This window comes from Coturnix japonica, chromosome 1 (assembly GCF_054131305.1).
Source record: "Coturnix japonica strain WE chromosome 1, WE-NBRP24, whole genome shotgun sequence".
Classification (NCBI taxonomy): Eukaryota; Metazoa; Chordata; class Aves; order Galliformes; family Phasianidae; genus Coturnix; species Coturnix japonica.
The window spans coordinates 72,209,889-72,229,438 of record NC_140663.1 but is presented as its reverse complement, the minus strand read 5'-3'; the positions used below and the strand labels follow the sequence as shown (position 1 = coordinate 72,229,438).

The following is a 19,550-nucleotide window of genomic DNA, read 5'->3' as shown; positions in this document are numbered from 1 at the left end:
TTTAAAGGCCCAAATGGGCCCCTAAAGTAATTTCATGCTGAATTGCTGTATTGGTAGGGGAAACATTAAGAGTATTTTCTTGTTCTTAGAGATACGACTTATCACAAAAAGGAGGGCTACTGCAGTATGTTAAAGTTTGAGCAGTTAGGAAAGAAACTATCCTGAAGGTTAGTAAATCATAGAGAAAGATATTTTATAAATTTGTCTCAAATTACAGGAATCTGTGGACTTAATGGTTAAATCTGCAACTTTGATTAATACTTCTCTTTAGCACTTCTGAACCCTGTAACTCAAATTGGCCAGTCAGCAAGTTAGAGATAAAACCTGCCTCAGTTATCCTCCAAGATAAAATACGTCCAAAATCTTATGTTGAAAATCATAATTTTTTCTTTAATGTGAGCAGGCACTCCAAAAAACTGTAGTCTGGGACTTCTGATTTTCATTCCCTTCTATATCCAGAGCACCAAGAGATTTTTCTCGAAAGAGACAACTTCCCCTTTCTGTTCCCTGTAGACTTTAGTACAGTGGGTTTTATTCCTTGCAAAAGTACAGTTTTCTAGAGCCAGTTTCACACAGTCCCAGGAGCAGACTTACAGGATGTGGCTTTGTTTTGTGTGTAGACTGCTGAAAAGCAGGTTTTATACCACGTTTGTAACATATACATCAGCTACTACAGAAATGTTTTCTTTTCCTCTTCTTCAGATGTGGGCATCAAATGGACCAGTTCTGAAGACTGATAACGCCCCAATTTTGTGGAGAAAATTACTAACTAGTGATAATTATGTACTGTTTCTCACCATTACAGCTATTATCTTTGATAGCTGATGTCTGTGTCATGGAATGGAAGCTACACCAGGTGACAAATGTAAATTGAATTGTGAACCTCTTTTTCCACTCTTGATGGAGTGAGCTTTGGTCCAACATAGGCCTTGGAAGCTCCAGCACTTTCAACAGTGAAAAATAAAGTACAAACCTATGAAACCCCATAAACACACCGTGGATCAAAATTTCTGAGTTGAGGAAAAAATGTCAGCATTGTGTCAAGCTCAAAGAACACACCATATTATACTTGTAAGAAAACATGACACTGAGGAAATTGTGCAGACTTTTCAAGTATCACTGCTTCTTTTCATTCACATGAAATCTGATCAAGATTAATGGAACAATAGAAATTTAGGCATCAGCAATTAGGCTTCAAACCTAAAAACCTATCTGAAATAATAAATTGTTCCACGTTCCTTTCAGGTCATCAAGAAGTGGCAAGAACTTTGACTCACAGACCCTCATGTCACATCTGGGAACGTATTTTAATTTCAAAATATGGAAGATGAGATCTTGGAGCACCAGCAACACCCCTTCCCTGAAGAAAAACTGGCTGCTATTCTACATGAATGGAGCTGGAATCATTTGTTCTCTGTTGCTTCATTCAGATGAGGCAATCTACTGGCCATTTGAAGTATGGAGCTGAAACCAGAACTTGATCCCAATAACTCTGGCAACAAGTATTCTGTTTCCAATCTCCTTTCAAAAGATTCAGGAGGGTAATTGGGACCAAACCCGTATGTCTGACCTCTGCCAATAGCCTGCACCATTCACAGTTTCTTTCCAAAGGGAAGTAGCATCCAGATTATCTTGGTGGCACTGCTGAAAGAACCAATGGCTGCAGTCAGGAGGTGAGTGGCCAAGCAGATGCATTCATGTACTGTTCAGATTCCTTTGACATCAGCAGCTCCACACTCTATTTTGTGCATATGGAATCCCAGACAAAGCCAAATGGATCTTTCTGCCTCAAAATGCCTCTGAAGTCAAGTTCTGGAGGGCTCTGCTTGACCCCAATACATATATGTGTAGTCATGATTTTGTTTGCAGATGGGTGCAATCAGGTTGGCTCTCTGAACATGACGCCCAGCAAGAAGAACAGTATACCAAAGGAGAAATAAGTGACAAGCAGTACAGACAAACCTTGACACTGCCTGCAGAATCAGGGCAATGTTTACAGACAGAGAAGCTGGAAAATCAACAACACCTCTGTTCAGACTGTCTCCCATCTGCTAATGTATCATGCAGGGAGTCCGTTTGTTCTCACTGCTAGTACAATAAAATTTTGCTCTTATCTAGCAGTAAATGAGTGGATTGAATCTATTCCATACAGAGGAGAGGGATCCTTTTGTGTATATCCTTGTCAGCACAAGACTGCAGTGTTATGATAATCTCTCTCAGAGGGAGATGATAGAGCTGTATTCAAATGCCACTTTACATACGCATGCTGCTCTATCCTATTAGAGACAGCAACAGCTCTCTAGCCAGAGAGGAGCTCACTTTTTTTGCTTCTGCTCTTCCCGTTTAGACCTCTTTTAAGCTTATGATGCTAAGATCAACAGCCATTAAGGATGATTTCATGGGCTGCCTAATGGGTGCCAACATAAAAAACTGATGTAAGAGTCATCCATTTCTGTTGCACAAGCTCTGCATTTTTCTGTCAGACTTTGCTGTAGCATGGTGTTTCCTGCCCCACAGCCTTAACAAAATGGCTTGACATAGTGACATGTTTTAGTGGGCATGGTGGGCATGGTGGTGATGGATTGATTGTTAGAACTAGATGATTATAGTGGTTTTTCCATACTTAATGATTCTATGATTCTATACTTGAGATTCACCAGGCAAGATCAACAGGAATATTCAATCTGATAGAGAACAGGTTGAATTTACTGCAAGTAAGTGGTAGAGGGGCCTCAGTAAAGGTACCTAGTCAACTGAGGAGACATAGTTTGAAAAGAAAGCCTTTAGACTTCATCACTTGGAGCTTGACACTTGTGGGTTTGGTGTACATGTATCAAAACAGTGATTTAATGGAGAAATTACATTTTATGTGCTGTAAATTTGCTGATATATCACATCATGTGACTCTCATACTTGACCTGAACTCTTGCTCGGGAGCTGATTCTTTTCACCAGTTGCCAACAAACATTTGATTTAAATTTGTGCCTAAGTTATCAGCTTTTATAGGAAGGTTCCAACGCTGATCACTATTCTAGTATTGTCGCAGTGTCTTTCTAGTCCCTATGTCCTGGCAAAACTTACAGTCCCTGATAGCGATCTGCTCATCTCAGCATCCTGTGGAAAACTGAATATCATATGGGAGCCAGCACTGGCTCTTTTTACACTTGGAAAGTGACACAATCCAGAGTTACTGGAACTCCTATTTTCTTATCCCCCTTCTCTTCTTTTTTCTTAATGTACCCTGTTAAAATCGAGAAACTAAGCCACATACTTTTAATAATGAGAATCTGGATAAAGTTCAAGCTAAATTTTGAAAATAGATTCCAATTAAAGTCTTTAATAGATTCTTGGCTTTCCCCACATCTCATTGCCATGTGCATTCAATAATCCCAGGCCCCCTTTTTCCCTACTAATAAGTAGTCTGCAGAGTGGTTGACATCATTCTCCAGAAGGTCAGCCTTTCCTGAACTGCTGTTTTCTGAGCATCTGTAAAGTTCTGTTTTGGGGGGACCTTTTAAACTACTATCTTGAGTTCTACTATAATACTGTCAAAAATGGTACTCGCCCTAGTAAAGCTGTGATGACTTTGGCATTATGTGGTGCAAAAGAGACTTTGTGCTCAGGCCAGGAAGGTTCACAAACAGAAACGGCATTTTCTTCTCTTTGGTACTACGACACGGTGATAACAGAACTATGGAGACTTACTGCTGTGTTTTACTACACTGGAAAGACATGGAAATAAAGTTTGTGTGCTGCTAGTACAAGTCATGAGACATCTGTGTGTGTGGTTGTGCTATCAGGCTCCCCAGCTTGTGTGGCAGCTGAAACCTATCATTGTGTAAATCAGAAAGTTATTTAATCCCTGTATGAAACAGCTGCATACAATGCTCTGGGTATTGATTCTCTGTGTCATTGTGGCCCTTACTCAACATATAGTTTGGGCCAAATGAATGAGCAAAACTCTCAGATGCATGTTAAACAAGAGAAAAGCTAATGTGGAAAAAATTATAATACCTTGAGATAATTGTATCGTGTAGCTGTATCTGGAATACTCTGTGCAAACATGTTTTTAAAGTAATGATTAAGGACACAGAAAACCTCCCAATACAAGAGAAATAAAATGACTGTCTCTACTCATGGTGAGAAGTGCAGATAAGGGACATAAAAATCTGTAAAACAATTAATTGTATGAAGAAGGTAGATGGGAGGGAACTTGTGTCCTGCTTATCTCATTACCTCTCCCCAAAAGGCATAAAATATTCAGCTAGAGTTGAAAAGGCAGAGACACCTGAAAGAAGTGTTTCACACAGTTGTGCCAATTAAAAGATGGAAACCACAGTTACAAGATTCTAGTGAGTGATGGGATGTTACCACGTATTCTTTTCTCTGCAAAATAGCACTGGCCATAAGCACTTCAGTTCTTTATGTTCTTTTTGAACTGCTTTCCACTATTTTCTTTTTTTCTACAACAAAGATTGTATGTCCCTGTTTATCACTGCTCATCCACCATGACTTCCAAACCTTTGTCAGTGCCAATGCTTTCCATCACACTCAGTAGGTATGCACCCTACATTTTGTTCCCAGGCACTTGATATTGTATCTGGTTGAATTTAAACCCACACTTTGTTTGAATGCATGCAGGTTACCAAGCAATCCCTGACCTTTCATACCTTAATCCCCATCATCACTTTTAGCATGGCAGTCATTATGAGATTTTTATCTTTTAGCAAATGTGTGGTTGTATTTGATTCCAGGCTGGCTAGTCCATGAGACAGTCTCCACAGAGAAACACTGAGACTGTCCTCATAGGGTGGTGTTTTCACATTTATCATCAGGTTTCCTATTTACTCAATGGCTTTGAGATTGACCTGCTACTCATTCCTTCACATATGAAAACTTTTTCAAGCTGGTACAGGTGGCATTAAGTTAAATGCTCAAAAAATCTTTCACAGCTATCCAGTTTTTTCTATCAGTCAAAGTTCCACCCCAATCAGTAAATTTGGTTAGATTTGTCTGACAAATCTACTTTGGAAAAGGCAGACAAGACATTTATTTCATAGAAAAAAAGCATACCAAAGGGCAAAAGAAAAGGTAAGAATCCATAATAATCCTCAACATGTAAAAATCCAGATTTATTTTAAAAAGCAGAAAACGCACTGTATTTGCACTGCTAAAGTCCCAAGCTTCTGTCTTGGAAAGCATCATTTTTCCTACCACAGTAAGGGGTACTCATCCGTAGAAAATCAGGGCTGAATTCCACAGTCTCTGCAGGGAATCTATTCCAGCACTCTGCTAGACTTCATGCAACTGGAGCCTGTTACTTCTTCTCCTATCCAGCACAGACAGCATTTTATTTCAGTGCCATTATGTCCTCCCTCTCTCCCTTCTAGCCTGAACAACCACAGCTTGCTCTTCATCTATGGTACCTCTTCCTAGGCACAAGGCCATTTTTACTGCCTCCATTTCAACTCAGTGCAGTAGATGTGCACTTCTCAAGCTTCAAAGGACATATCTAGGCATCATGAAAAGCCACAGCAGAGGGGAGAAGCAAGGAAGGACAATACACACATCCACAAAGTCTCCTGTAACCCCAAGGCAGTTTCCTATAGCCAACCCTGGGGCACTCCTTGCTGGTGCCGGGTGTCAGCAGCTGATTTGTTTCTCATAGCCAGGAATTAAAATAGAATGTGTTTGTACCTTGGCTTTGCACCCACAGCTGAGACCAGAGTTCAGCGTGTCAAAAGAATCACTGGAAAGAGGAGCACTACAAAGTAGGGAGTATTTGTGATACACTAATCTGGGGCTGTTTCATTTGGATAAATGCAGAGCTTAAAAGCACTCACCGTTTTCTAGTGAATCGTGAAGTTTTGAGACCAACCTGTGGACACAGCTTTATTTAGGGCTGCCCTGCTCTCACTGAACCGTAGTGCAGTGGTGGTGGTCTGAACAGAGCTGGCTGGTCACAGGGTACTGGCTTGCTTCCTGGCTTTTCAGCTGCCAAACTATATTAAAACAAGCTAAAAATACATTAAATATTTTCCTTTCCTAATATTACCTTACCACGTAAGCGAGAGCTGGACTTGCCACTAGGATGTTATCTGATAACCACTGGGAGGGGAGGGAGCCATGTGAGCCTGGACAGGAGGTAAGCTGGGCCAGCCGGCTGCCAGAGGAGAGAGGCCACTCCAGCAAGGATGACCATGAGGAGAGGTTGTTATGTTTCTATTTAGGTGGGTGATGAAAACCATTCTGAATCCCTGCTTTAACCCATCTCTGACCGCACACCCCACCACAAGTTGCTGCTCAATGCATATCTCTGAGCTGCTGCAAAACATCTCCTGCCCCCCACACTGTGTTGGATCCTCAGTGGGCAGCCCTCAGCCTCCCTCTGGAGTACAACACATCATCTCCAGGTGGGTCCAAGGTCTGGAGGGAAGATTTGGTTTGATGTCCAGCACAAACTAGAGAGGCCAGAGAATGTGCTCTGCTACACCTGGCACCCATTTAATTCTGACTGTTTGACCTCACAGGTGTCACATCTAAAGATACTTTTGCTTTATTTCTTTTGTTGTGTTTATACTAGGGGGAAAAATAATAGGTTGCAGTGATAGCTCTGTTCCCAGTGATGACTGTGTTTTTAACTAGAAAGAACTATAACGAAGTCAATGGGTGAATCCTATCAGCACAAAATAAAAACGATGCCATAGCCTGAAACTGGAGATGAAAGCCCTGTTTAACAAATGAGGGATATAAAGGGCAGAAGCTATGAAAAGACACAGCATGAACAACTGGGAAACACTGGGGCTACCCAATAATTCTTCCTAGCCTCATACTAACAGTAAGTCTCTCCAGCAAGGCTACTGGGTTTTGCAAGTAAGGCAGTGTGATCCTGGGGGAGGTGTGCATATTTCTTGCCTCCTGAGGCTCCCAAAGGACACAGACTCCTTCCCCTTGTGTTTCCGTGCAAATGGCAAACTGTAACTATAAATGATGATCAATGCATTTGACATGCTGGAACATTGCCTCTGCCTGTCTTTGAGTTTAACTCAACCCACACCATGCATGTGGACTGGTTTATCCAATGCTGCACTTCCTCCTACTCCATGTCTGAGCTCCGAGGAAGTGAGACAGCTGCACTGTACCTCATAATGTATAGCCTGTCCAATGTCTCCTAGCTGCCATTCACCCTCCCTGTGTCCTTTCACAGGCATCAAGAGTTCAGCAAGGTGAGTAATTTCCTGGCAAAACAGAGCATGTCACTGTTCCTGCACTCTCTTCTTCTGCTTTGCACATCCTTTGTACACTCACCTTGCTGCTTCTGCATGGTGGTGAAATCCTCAAAGGTGAGGGTGCGCACTGGGGGCCTCCAGAAGGCGTAGGTCTCCATGATGGCCTCCAGCCCCGTCCTGCAGGATAGAATAAAGCAAGAACATCAGTCAGCCAGCAAGGGTACTGGCACAGGGAAAAGGGGCTCTGACCTCACTAGACAGCCTGCCAGCAGCCAGTAAAATGCCACCAAAATGTCACCTTGGCAACTGTGAATTCCTCCAGCAAGCCTTCTGGTTGCTGCAGTAAAACAGAATTTCCCCAGTCAAGACTTCCATAGATCCTAATGGTCTTCCAGTACCTTTTTCAGCAAGGATCCTAAACTTCCATTTTGCTTCACAGGGGACAGATGACAGGCCCTCAAAGCACACTTAAACAAACAAGCTGTCATACATACAAACATGGGAGATCAGAGATTAGGCCTACAGAATCTGAGAGGGTTTTTATGAATGAACCTTCCTTGTCACTTCCCACTTCTGGACACTGTTCTGAAGGGCTTTTGGAAGTCATCCAAAGGGGAATCTTGTTGTTTTTGTATTTTGACCAGAAATGCAGTAAAAGGCTTTTTATAAAAAGGTCAGTGACTTCTTTGTTTTGGGTCCATAACTCACTACAGCGACAGCACCAAAGAGAAAAAGCCAAAAATCAAGTGAGAACAGCTTTTCCTCTCAAAGGGCTGGGGTCTCAGGTTTGTGGGGTTTATTTCTACTGCAAAATGTTAGCTATGCTGGAAGTCTCTGACTCCACGAGCTCACTGAGAACAGATGCATTACGAGGCAACCCTCTCTGCTCTTTATGAGACAGTCTCCTGAGGTTTCTGCCTAGGAAAATTTCCCCTCTGTGGACACTGAACCTTGTGCTGTTCCCAAGGCCTCTCCTTGCCTCCTTTCCAGCAGGAGGCTATAGCCCAGGCACTGACTTAACACAACTAGAGATGCTTTGTCAAATGTGAGACCATATCCCCTTTCAATGCAAAAGGCTCTAACATCCCCAGAGCCTCTCATCAGATGTTGAGCTGATACTGGAGCTGCCTTTTGCTTCTGAAAATGTCTTTCTGCACGTGCCTCCTCTTGCTCAGTTAACTTTCCAAAGTCTCCCCGGAAGCTCAGATGCTTTAAATACATTGGAGTTGGCAAACCAAAGTCTGTATTTTAAGAGGAGGTTTAGAAGAGAGGTTGTTGCATGGTGTTTATTAGCTGCTAAGCTGTTAGAAGTAGAAACAGAAGACATCTCTGCATAGCAATCTCACACTAGCACTGAGCTTATTACAACAAAACTATCTGGTTAATACAGTGGCCTCTGCCAGCTCATGGAGCTTGGAGACAACGAGAAAGTGCTGAGTGTGAGCCCATCTGCTAAGCCGGGCTCTGTGTGCAAAAAGCAACTCTCAGGCTGCCGGACCACTCCCAGGATTTCCTCTGCCACACACGTGCAGACTCCAGCTGCTTCTCAACACAGCCAGGAAGAGACCGATTCCTTTCTGCAGCCTCCTGAAACGATCCCCAGCCTAAATGCTGAGGGAGAACTTTCTGGGTCCGTTTATCCTGGAAGCATAAAATGCCCTGCTGATTCTGAAGGTCTTTTCCAGCCTAAATAATTCGGCTCCATTCCAGTTAAATCCAGCCCCTAATGGGCTTTGGTGAAAGGAAGCATTAAGCTATTGCTCCTGCCTCATTTACAACTCAGATTGACTCAAAAGTTCAAGCTTCCTAGCAATTAGAGCTCTCAGTCTACAGCTTTCCTTTGCATCAATACAGCTCTGTTGTGTACTGTATTGTTTGTATTTCTAAAGAAATAAAGAGAAAGAGAGAATAGTCAGGAGATAATAAAAGAAGAAATAAAAGTAGGAATCAGAAATAATGTACTTCTTTTGGGGACTGGACTCTAACTCTTTCTATTACTGAGGATGCCAGGGAATGAGAGATGCCATCAGGGACCCCTCTCTTCACAGACCTCCACCACAGGATAGAAAGAGGCTGCTCTCCTAGGCAAAAGCGGAGTGCTATTCTGTGCATGTATCATTCTCTACAGGGAAAAACAATCCTCAGTCTACCAATGGAGAGACATTTTGTAACAGCAGTGAATGCTGATTAAAAAACCCTCTTTTCTGAACTTCTGAAATACTCAGAGGTTTTTTTTGGTCTTCAGTGAGTGTTGCTGGTACCAGTGTGCTGAAATTACCCATGTGGCATCCACTTTCTCTTCCAAAAAGAAAAAATAAGCACTGAAAAACTGACTTCAAACTGCCTATCAGGCTGTAAACGCTTCCCTCTCACAACAACTTTATGAAGGAAGTAAGAAAGTATAAGAAGAGGACTTGCTGCCAGCTTTACTTTAATAAGGTCAGTCCTTTAAAAGGTATCCAAAATTCTCTCTTTCTTTTTCATTCATTATTTTTTTTAAATTATTTTGAGTGCTATAAAGTTTTAATAATAGGCAATAAATGAAACAGTTCCATTGTCTGAAAAATGAAAAAAGATGTACGAGCTATCTGTGCAGGTCCATAATCCATCCCATATGGCTGACCCTGCCATTCCCACTGCATGCGGGATGCAGGTCATCATTTCATTGTTCACAAGGGAGGCCAAACCACTGGCTCCAAGCATCCTCCTGACTCTCTTACTCTAGACAAAAGCTCTAAGACCACTTCCAACACAAACGGCTTTTATTCACCTCAGCTGCCCATATCTGAAAAGAAAGTGTTGTTGCTTGCCTTCAGCTTTGGTTTGTTTTTTTTTCTGTCCATCACCCCACTGTGTTTCCAGTCTGTCTCTCTTTCTAGCTTTCTCCTACATATGGAGCATCACACCATCAGATGAACTCTATCCAGTCTCCAAAAATAGGTTCTGTGGTATTAAACCTGCACCACTAAACATTTGGCTAGCTGATCTCTGTATGTCAAAAATGCTGTTTATCAATCTCTTGAAGTTCAGGAAAACAAACAAGTAATACCTGGCTTGTAAGTACACTGCCCTCTTAAAGAAGAACCTCTTCTATGTTAGAGTCCTTTTGCCACTGAGTCCAGTTCTTTCGTTTCACCTTTACGTATGTTTCATCTATTAAGAGGAAACTAAGCCTAGGCTTCATTGACTCAAGCTACCTCTCTGACCCATTAAGGCTGATGGCTAGATTGCTGAAAAGCATTGATTAATATTGTTTGAGTGTTCAAAGACTTCAGAAAGTTCAGCTGCTGAGCTATTTGTATCCTTCCCTCCAAAAGACTTCACTGCTGCCTCTCCCAGCATAAGCACTGCAAAAGAAGGCAACCATGCGAATAACTGAGAGATATCCAGGAGGGGATGCACAACAAGATCTCTCCCTCACATGAATAAAGGTAGTAATACTGTGATGGGAGTTCCCCAGAACAAAAGGCTTTCAATACACTCTTGTGCCAATTAAAAGAGACCTCACTCATAAGGAAATACATAGGAAAGCTGCAAGTTGATGCAAAGGAAAGATTTAAAATGAAATTTAATTTGAAAAAAAAAAAAAAATAGTCAACCCTGCCATTCATGCAGCAGGCAACAACAGTAAGCAGTAAGATAGATATGAGTGAATAAGAAATGAGTGAAAGAAAATCATGCCTCATTGTTTTGTGGAAAAGCCTCAACACAAAGAAGAAAGGCAACTTCTTAGAGAAGTGACCTAAGATTTCAGTTTGCTCTGTTTTTCCCAGTGTTTGTATTTTCTTTATCATTTGCTGGCAAACTACCTATGGCTGTGGTTCAGCATCCCGATGTGGCTGGTTGCCCTGGAGCACTCCCAGATGTTCTGCGGCCTCTGCTGCTACCAGATTGCTGAGATCTTCTTAAGATCTCATACAGAAAACCCTTTGGACAGATATACTCCTGCTTCACAAATTGTGCCTTTCTCCAATTACCCCACATTTTTAGGGGGTCATTCTCCAGCTACAGCCTGGTGCACTGTAGATGACCAAAGGTGCAAGGATGCAGGAAGTTGCAGAGCATCATGATTGTTCAACCAGTTGGCCAGTGATGGGATTTAAATTCATTAGGGGAAGGGGAAGCATTGAACACATTTAAGAAAGGCCCCAGTTCTTCAATCCTTTCCACATGCAGCTTGAATCTTACTGATTTTCTCCCTCCTATGGGTACACCTATGCACATGTCCCCCTGAAAGGTAGCAGCTGAGCATCCCAATGTTCTCCACTAGCTGACAGCAGCAGTACAACCTTTGCCAGACTGCTGCATGTGAGGCAGGCGCCTGGCTGCTTATATATGCTTGCAAATACCTTTGCCTGTTTTTTCTTCCTAAAGCCTCAGGCTCCTCTCTTTGATGTGTAATACCTTAAAGATTTTAATTCCTCTTTACATCAGCAGAGAGCCTTACTGAGCTTTCCCCACAGCTGCAGCCATGTAGCAATTTCCTGCCCTTTCTTAAATCAATGAGCTACAAAGATCAGTAATTCCCAACCTTTTCAGGAAACTGTCCAAATTCACTGGGCTTGGACCTTATTAATGCCTTCCATGTTCATCTAGCCCACCATGGACCTGGAACTGCATCAATTCCTCTTCTGAGTGCCTCCAGTGCAGCTGCAGCTGCACACAGGGAAGACCTTGTACAGGGGCATATGCTATTTCCCCCAAGCAGGGATGGAGAGAAGAGCACATGTACTCTAAATATCAGAACTAATACTCTTGATGGGGATTAAATAAGGATTGGAATGTCTTTTCACAAAGCAGCTTTGTGATGGAACCTAGAAAGTTTTTTGAGTGAGTAGGATATATTCTCTGTGAAGATGTATTTAAATGGGTGATTGAAAACACAGGGGAGTTGCCCACTCATTGAAGGCTTCCAAGTCAAACCATGAATGAAGTAGCAGTCCTGGTGAAAGCAATCAAGAGGACTATGCAAGTAAAGACTAAATCACAATACCCATGGGGGCAGCAGATGAAGACAGTGAACACAACTTGTACTCTGGCCAACACATTCAAAGCCTTGCTTTATAACCTTAATGCTCTTGTAATGTAGTCATATATGTTCAATTTCATCATTAATTTAATGTTAAAAGCCTTTGTCATGCTGATTCAAAGGATGCCCACATCATTGGTAAAACTGAAATATTTAAGTTTATCACACACTGTTGGAGTTGTGCATGACACCATAACGTCTTCCACTAATACAAAAGGTTTTTCCATAAAAGTTTCTGTTTTTACACTGATCTATTAAAATATAAAGTATTCTAAGTAGTGTTTAAGGTGTTCTATTCAATCTTTTCATAAAAATCCAGACAAAATTTAGTAGCATAAAGTGAAAAACTTTGACATCACCTGAGAAAAACTGAAAAGTTTCAAAACCCTATCAAAAAGTCAGTCTTCTCTTCTGAAATAAAGCAAGCAGCTGTACTCCAAGTTTTAGATTTTCCTATGAAAATTACAAGATAAACCTATCTTTTAGCCAGACTCAGGAGTGATTAAAAAAATGAATAAAATGTAGAAGCGTCTAGATCCCTCTTAATCCCTTTTATAGCATCATTCCTTATTTTGCGAAGAATTAACATTGCACCTATTTGTCCATTTTCCAAACTGTAGCCCCCTAATTTTCCATCTCAGTTCTTCATTTCAGCAACAGATATTTCTGAGGAGCTCTACAGTATCTGCACAAGTTCATTTATTTTAACTAATATTTTAGTTAAAATTTTGTGTATTTTAGTGTTATACCAGTAATATGTATATAGAAGCCTATCAGAGAAGCTAAAGAATATTTTGATCGTGTTCTAAACAACCAATAGAAAGGTTCAGAGAAACGTGGAAAAAATAGAAGTAAGCATAATATAATAATTATATAAATTATTAAATAATTTCATTATTAAGCTAGGAAAAAAATCAGCAAAATGAATATAAGAAGAAAATACCCTGAAGAATAGTGATTATGGAAAAGATGTTGGCATAAAAGTGAATATTTAATTAAATATCCAACAGCAAAAATACACAGTCACAGAAAAATAAAAAAATGTAAAGCAGGAAAGTGATGCTGTTTGACAGGTCTAATAGTATCCAGAACCACATCTAGGGCTTGGGTTTGGAGACTGCATGACCAAAGCTTCCCTCTACAGTTAGAAAATGCCACTCTTGGTTCTTAGGTAAATGCCCCGTGCACTCATCAAGGAAAGAGATCAGTTTAGACACACAAAAAAATCTCTCCTTACCTGTTTCTCCCAGAATCTCTGAAGCCTTTAGCGAAAGGGTTTCTGTCAATTTTTAGTCTGGTGATCTACAAAAGAAGGATAAGAGAATTAGTGCATCTCCTCAAAAACTATTTTTCTTTCAATAAATTAAAATTAGGGATGATTACCACTCTTTCCCAAGACACCTCTATGATTAATTTTTGTATGCTTTGCCACAGATTTATGTTAAATTCACCCTTCATTGCCTATAAGTAGACCATCAGTTTAGCAAAAAAGTAGTGCAGCACCAGGAAACCTGCCTTTGCTGTTTGTCTCTGAACATTTGCTGAGCACAGCACTGGAGATAAGAAGCTATTCCAAAGAAGAAACCCTAGGATCTACAACCCAGCAATGGCCCTGCGTTTTCAGGAAGCAGGCTCACCATATTGGTTGGCAGTAGGGGTATCCCCACCCCAGCGTTCCCAGTTCCCAACAGCTGGATGAACTCATGGGCCTTAAAGCAATGCTGAGGAGAAAAGGCCAGGCAAAGAGCAGCCTACAGTCTTCCAAAGACAGCAGCTGGCCACCTGATCACATGCACAGCTGCTGTGATGCTCAGCATCTGGGTGGCCTTCAAGGAATTGCTGATGTGGAAATCATTTCTTTCCCCTTTTCTTAACAAAGAAGATAGCTGAACAGTGCTTTTTGAGGAATATTCCCTCCAGTTTTCTTTCTTGCTTGCTTGCTTTTTTTACCAGAAATTCCATGTTTTCAAGAAAGGAAAATAATACTGAGATACTGATGTGCTGACTTTGCATTCTGTGATATCCCTAATCTGATACCTTCTCTGGGTCAGCCTCCCCTTGTCCTCTACACACTGGCTCTGAAAAGGAACCAAGACCTCCAGATCCAGCTGAATTTGAGGTGTTTTTTGCTGAAACTGCTCAAAAGAGACTAGTTCAATATAAACTGATGTAAAGTGGACTTGCAGGTGTCTTTCTTCTGTCAGAATCAAGCCCTTACTTCTGGATATTAGCTTCAGATATGAAATGCAGTTCCTATTTTTGCAGAAGCTTAATTTGTGAACTTAATTTCCGCTAGGCTGACTTTGCAGCTGTCCTGGGACTTGTGTGTACAGAGACAGAAATGTTCTGTGGAGTATGGAGTTACAGTAGAGGGAATCCCTGTGGTGGCTTTGCTAACATTTTACAACTCTTTCCCGAGACGCTTCTCCCAGTAAGGCAAAGTTTTACAACCACTGGAGGGCAAGTGTGTGGATTCAGTGGATTTATATTTATTTTTAATAAAAAAGCTTTTTCATCCCACCAGAATCTCCTTCATTGCTGCTACAAAAATACCCCAAAAATGTTTTGGAAGAAAGAAAACACAAATGTTTGGAATTCAGAGATGATAGGAAGAAATTTCAGTGCTTTTTTTACAGTAAGGTGGCGTACAGACTTCCTTCCTTTCCCTCTTGCAAATTGTGTCTTATACATCTGATCATCAGAAAAAAAAAAAAAAAATGACAACCTTTGAAAACCTGTCATTTCTTCTCCTTTCTCTATATTCTTTCTGTGTTTGGTCTACAGTTATAAGTTTACTGAGTTCAAGAATAGGGGTGGGAGAGCAAGAGTAGAAAGTTACAAGTGCTACAGTGATAGTGAATCCACCATGGTAGTGTAATGTTTGGACTTTCTCTTTGCTCGAATAGTTTATTCCATTTTGGATTCTGTATGAAGCCAGTTTGAGGGATTGGACTGAGAAAAAATTAGGAATAGGTAGAAACAGCCATAGGAACACTGCTTTTATATGTTACAAAACAAAAAGTGTGTAAAAATTCACTGGCTAGTTATGACAGTCTGCCCTGAACTGATTTAAATGGCTCTTGTACTTAGTACACTGTTGTCCTATGTGTTCAAGAGTTTACTTTCCAGAAACTCAGATGGCAGCACAGACAGATGTTTGCCTTACCATTTCTGATTCAAGCCTCCAGTAGAATGTATAGAAGAAAATTGTGTAAATTATTCTCCCAACAGGCTTTGTAACAGATTGTTTTTCTTCTAATGTGGCTTGTGTCATCATTCCATCTCTCAAACTCAAATCTCAAATCTTATTATTTGTCCTTTCAAACTCACTCTCAAATCTCATCACACACAGCAAAAAGCCTGATCAACTGAGATTTTCTTTGACACGGCTGGGAAAAAATTACCTTACACTGAATTTTTAATGTCATCACAACAGTTTCCCCCCCACTCCTCCAAGGAGGATTATGGCAGGAATTGGAAATGTTGTGCACATCTCATCTGAGAATAAGATAAAGAGTACATGTACATGAACAAGATGAGCATGCCAAGCCTAAAGCATGGCAGAAGTGGAGTGAAGACTGGGGGAGTGACAGGGGCAGAAGTGGCTGGAAAATAAGCAACACATGGGAAGAGTATGGAGAGAATGGATGGATACGAAGAGCTCTCAGCATGTACAGTGACCATGCCTGCAGAAGCAATGAAGCAGACAACCTCCTTCTTCAAAGGCTTTGTTTCAAGAGACAAAATGAAGGAGAAAAGACAGCAAAACTGTGGAATTCAGAGTCCAACCCTTCCCAAAACTTCATTATTTGCTATAGCCTCAAATACATATTTTTCTTTAAACACTAATGTTTTCCTAATAATTGTTGTCCTTTTGAAGATATCTTATATTTTGAGAAGGAATTCTGTGATCACATGCTAGTGTGGACTGAATTTACAGTTTTGGGTGCCAAGAAGACTAATTCAAGAAAAATGGCAGATCTGTCACAAAGCTCCTTAGTCAATGCTTCTGCAGAAAGAATCCCACTGCAACAATACATTTTCCTTATATCTGGATTCACTAGTAATTCTTTACTGTAATTCTTTACAGGATCAGGATCAAATATGAATTGTGCATAAGAATTTTATTTAGTGTGCAATAAATAGACTACTGTTGCTCATACTCAAAAGCTTCTTTTGTGAACAAACCACTGATGTTCCTTTTTCTTAAAGCTTCTACCTTCACTGAAATGAAAAATAAAGTTTTGTCTGCTAGATAATGGCTCTGAAGTGTCTGTACTGCTTCAAAACTGCAGTGTGGACAGGACATTGGAGTTTGAACCACAAGGTGGCAAAGAACAGTGAACAAAAATACGTACCTCTGTGGCTGATCTCATCTACTTATTTTACAGTAAAAATGACAGGTGTCTTGTCTCCAAAATGGTTGTCTGGGTCTATTTTGTGTCTACTGACTAACTCACAGCAAGCATTTTGTTTTTGTGCAGAAAAGTACAGTGGGCTTGTAAACTGGACACACTTATTTAGCCATATTTCTTGGAGAAGTTAATGACTCACAAACACAAGAAGCACACCAACTTTTTTATGGGCACCCCGCATAAAAGATGCTTGAAGACACAAAACTTTACCTGTTGATTCTGGTAGGCTGTCACTGTGGTGAACACAGTCTCAGGGAAGTTGAAGGTTTTAACCCCATCTCCTGAAGGAACTGGCTTCGTCGGAGAAAGATCACTGCTGAAATCCTTGCGGATGACATGAACACGAGGCTGGTACTTATGCATTGAATGTAAAATTATCTGAAACAGAAAAAAAGAGGAGGAATACATTTTTTTTCCCTAAAAATTCTGCACTACATCCACAGGTACAAGAACACAGGAATGGAGTGAGGACTAATAAAATAGAGTTACTCTTTCTTACAAGTTCATATGACACAAACATCAGTTGACCTGTCAAATTGGACTTTTTGGAAGAGAAATAGGCTTGTTGCTTTAAAGGGACAACAACCATTTGAGGAAAAGCACTAAAGTAGGGGAAAACATTTCCACAACCATGGGGAGTGTCTACACTTGTGGGGTCACCAGGACAGGGGTGCATTAGTGCAACAGCATCGCTATTCTGATTCTGGGATGAGCAAGGCTGGGAAAGTATGAACTAAAATTAGCTTCTAACTTACATGTCCTTGATCATCAAGTTCATTGTTGGTCAGCTTGAGCTTGTCAAAACTGACCACCTGCCTCATCCAAGTGTCTCCAGAAGCCAATGAGTCTGGGTGGATGTAAACCCTTGGGGGCACTGGAGAGTCAGCATTGCCAGCCACCATCCATTTGGAGCTGTGGTACACATACCTGGAAGAGGAAGAGGTGATGGGTAAGAAAAATTGTCACTCAGCCTTTGGAGTTTCCAGAGTTCTCCCTCTCCTGCCACCCTACCACACACACTCCAAGAACTCATTTGCAGTCAGGGGGGAATGTGCTTTATTGCAACCTCCTACCTTCTAAATGAAAGCCAGATTACCTCTGAGCCACTTGTTCGGACTTGATTCCTTATTAAAACCACCTTCACAGTTATTTTCCCTGTAAAACTCTGCCACATGTGCCTCCTTAACTCCTTAACCCTCTCTGAGCCAGAGTAAGGGGACGGAAAATAGTAAATAAAGCTCGCTCTGAAAATCACAGAATCACAGAATTACAGAATGTCAGGGATTCGAATGGACCTTGAAAGATCACCTAGTCCAGTCCTCCTGCCAGAGCAGGAACACCTAAATTAGGTCACACAGGAAAATGTCCAGGCAGGTTTTGAATATTGATAAATGATCTGTGATCTCTGGAAATATGCATTGATGGCCATGCCAGGTTGTACAAAACATATATTCAACCAGAAAGGCCAAAATCCTTTGGATACCACCAGAACAACCGATAAAAAATAATGTCTTATTTAAAATATGGTGAAATCAGAAACCCTATTTATTATAACCAATGTCAGGATTAGAGGAAAAAAATTAAATTATCTTCCGTGTTCCTGACCTAACCATCCTGTGTATGCCAAAAATTCCTCTCCTACAGCTCTTCCTAGCTCTTTCTTTCTGTCCTGTGGCTCCTGCAGTCTAAAGTATTTCACAAACAGTCCTGCTAACACCTCTTAATTCTGCCCTGCACTGCCCTTCCTTAGGTCTCTACTCAGCTCTGTGAAGCTATTTCAGTCCTTACCTACTTACAGTGATTCATTTCCTGTATTTTTAAAAGAAATGGAGAAGAATGTTCATTCATTTCAGCACTAGTTTATTCTATGTGGTTGCATAAACTGGCAAGGGCAGAAACAGAATATAAGACAGTCTTCTAATTTTTGAGTTAAATACTCTCAGATTGTCATGGTTTTGTACATTACATTGAAGGAAAGAGGCAAAATAGCTAACTGGTTCTAGGGAACTGTCTTGATGCTACCAAAAATTTACTTTCCTGAGAAACACTTTGCATAATCTGAGAGAAAAATGCAATATTTAGCATTTGAGGAAAAGTTCTTGACTCCTTGAGATGTGGAGTAGTAAATACTATTTTGGGAAAATAGTTGCTCTCAAGGATCTTATGAGTATAGATAAATCATTTCTGTCTGGGTCATATTGCTTCAATAGGTGCATATCCTTATGCTACAGGGCCCACAGCAGAACACATTACTGCAGGCGGAATCTTAGGAGACTGCAGTCCAGGATGATTGGCTTTCTGGGCTACAAGTACATATTGCCTGCTGAGATTGTTTTCCAGCAATCAGTACCCCAAGATACTTCTCCTCAGGGCTGCTCTCAATTCATTCTCCATCCAGCCTGTATCTGTGCTTCAGATTGTCCCAGTTCAGGTTCAGGATCTTGCACTTGTCCTTACTGAACTTCTGGAGGTTTGCACAGACCCGCCTCTCAAACCTACTGAACTTGCTCTCCCTTCCCTCCTACACGTTGACTGTACCATAAAGTAGAGTGCTTACGGTTCACTCAGTCCTACTGTCATTGTCACCGATAATGATAAGTAGAGCCAGTCCCAATATCATCCCCTGAGGTATGACATTTGTCACTGATCACCTGAATATCAAGCTGTTGATTACAACCCTTTGAGTGATACCAATTCCTTATGCACTGAGTGGTCTATCCATCTCAGATCAAATGTGCAAGGAACTATTTTAAACCTCTGTGGTTTTGTCTTACAATTCTGGTCAGCTCACCTAAAGCCTTAAACCAACAGAGTCTCCTCCAGCATACTTTAGCAAAAGTGTATAACGGCATATTATACACTATTGCCTTTATTGGG

At 41.0% G+C, this 19,550-nt stretch overlaps 1 protein-coding gene across 1 annotated transcript in view; it reads right to left on the bottom strand.

Annotated features, from left to right (window-relative positions):
• The window catches only part of TBX15 (T-box transcription factor 15), an 85,796-nt gene that overhangs the window by 7,970 nt on the left and 58,276 nt on the right, over positions 1–19,550 (bottom strand). The window contains exons 4-7 of the mRNA XM_015874154.3: positions 17,429–17,600; positions 16,884–17,051; positions 13,496–13,560; positions 7,309–7,406 (exon numbers count right to left, since the gene is read on the bottom strand). Coding sequence (XP_015729640.1) covers positions 7,309–7,406; positions 13,496–13,560; positions 16,884–17,051; positions 17,429–17,600 — 503 coding nt within the window. The remainder of the gene's footprint in view (positions 1–7,308; positions 7,407–13,495; positions 13,561–16,883; positions 17,052–17,428; positions 17,601–19,550) is intronic.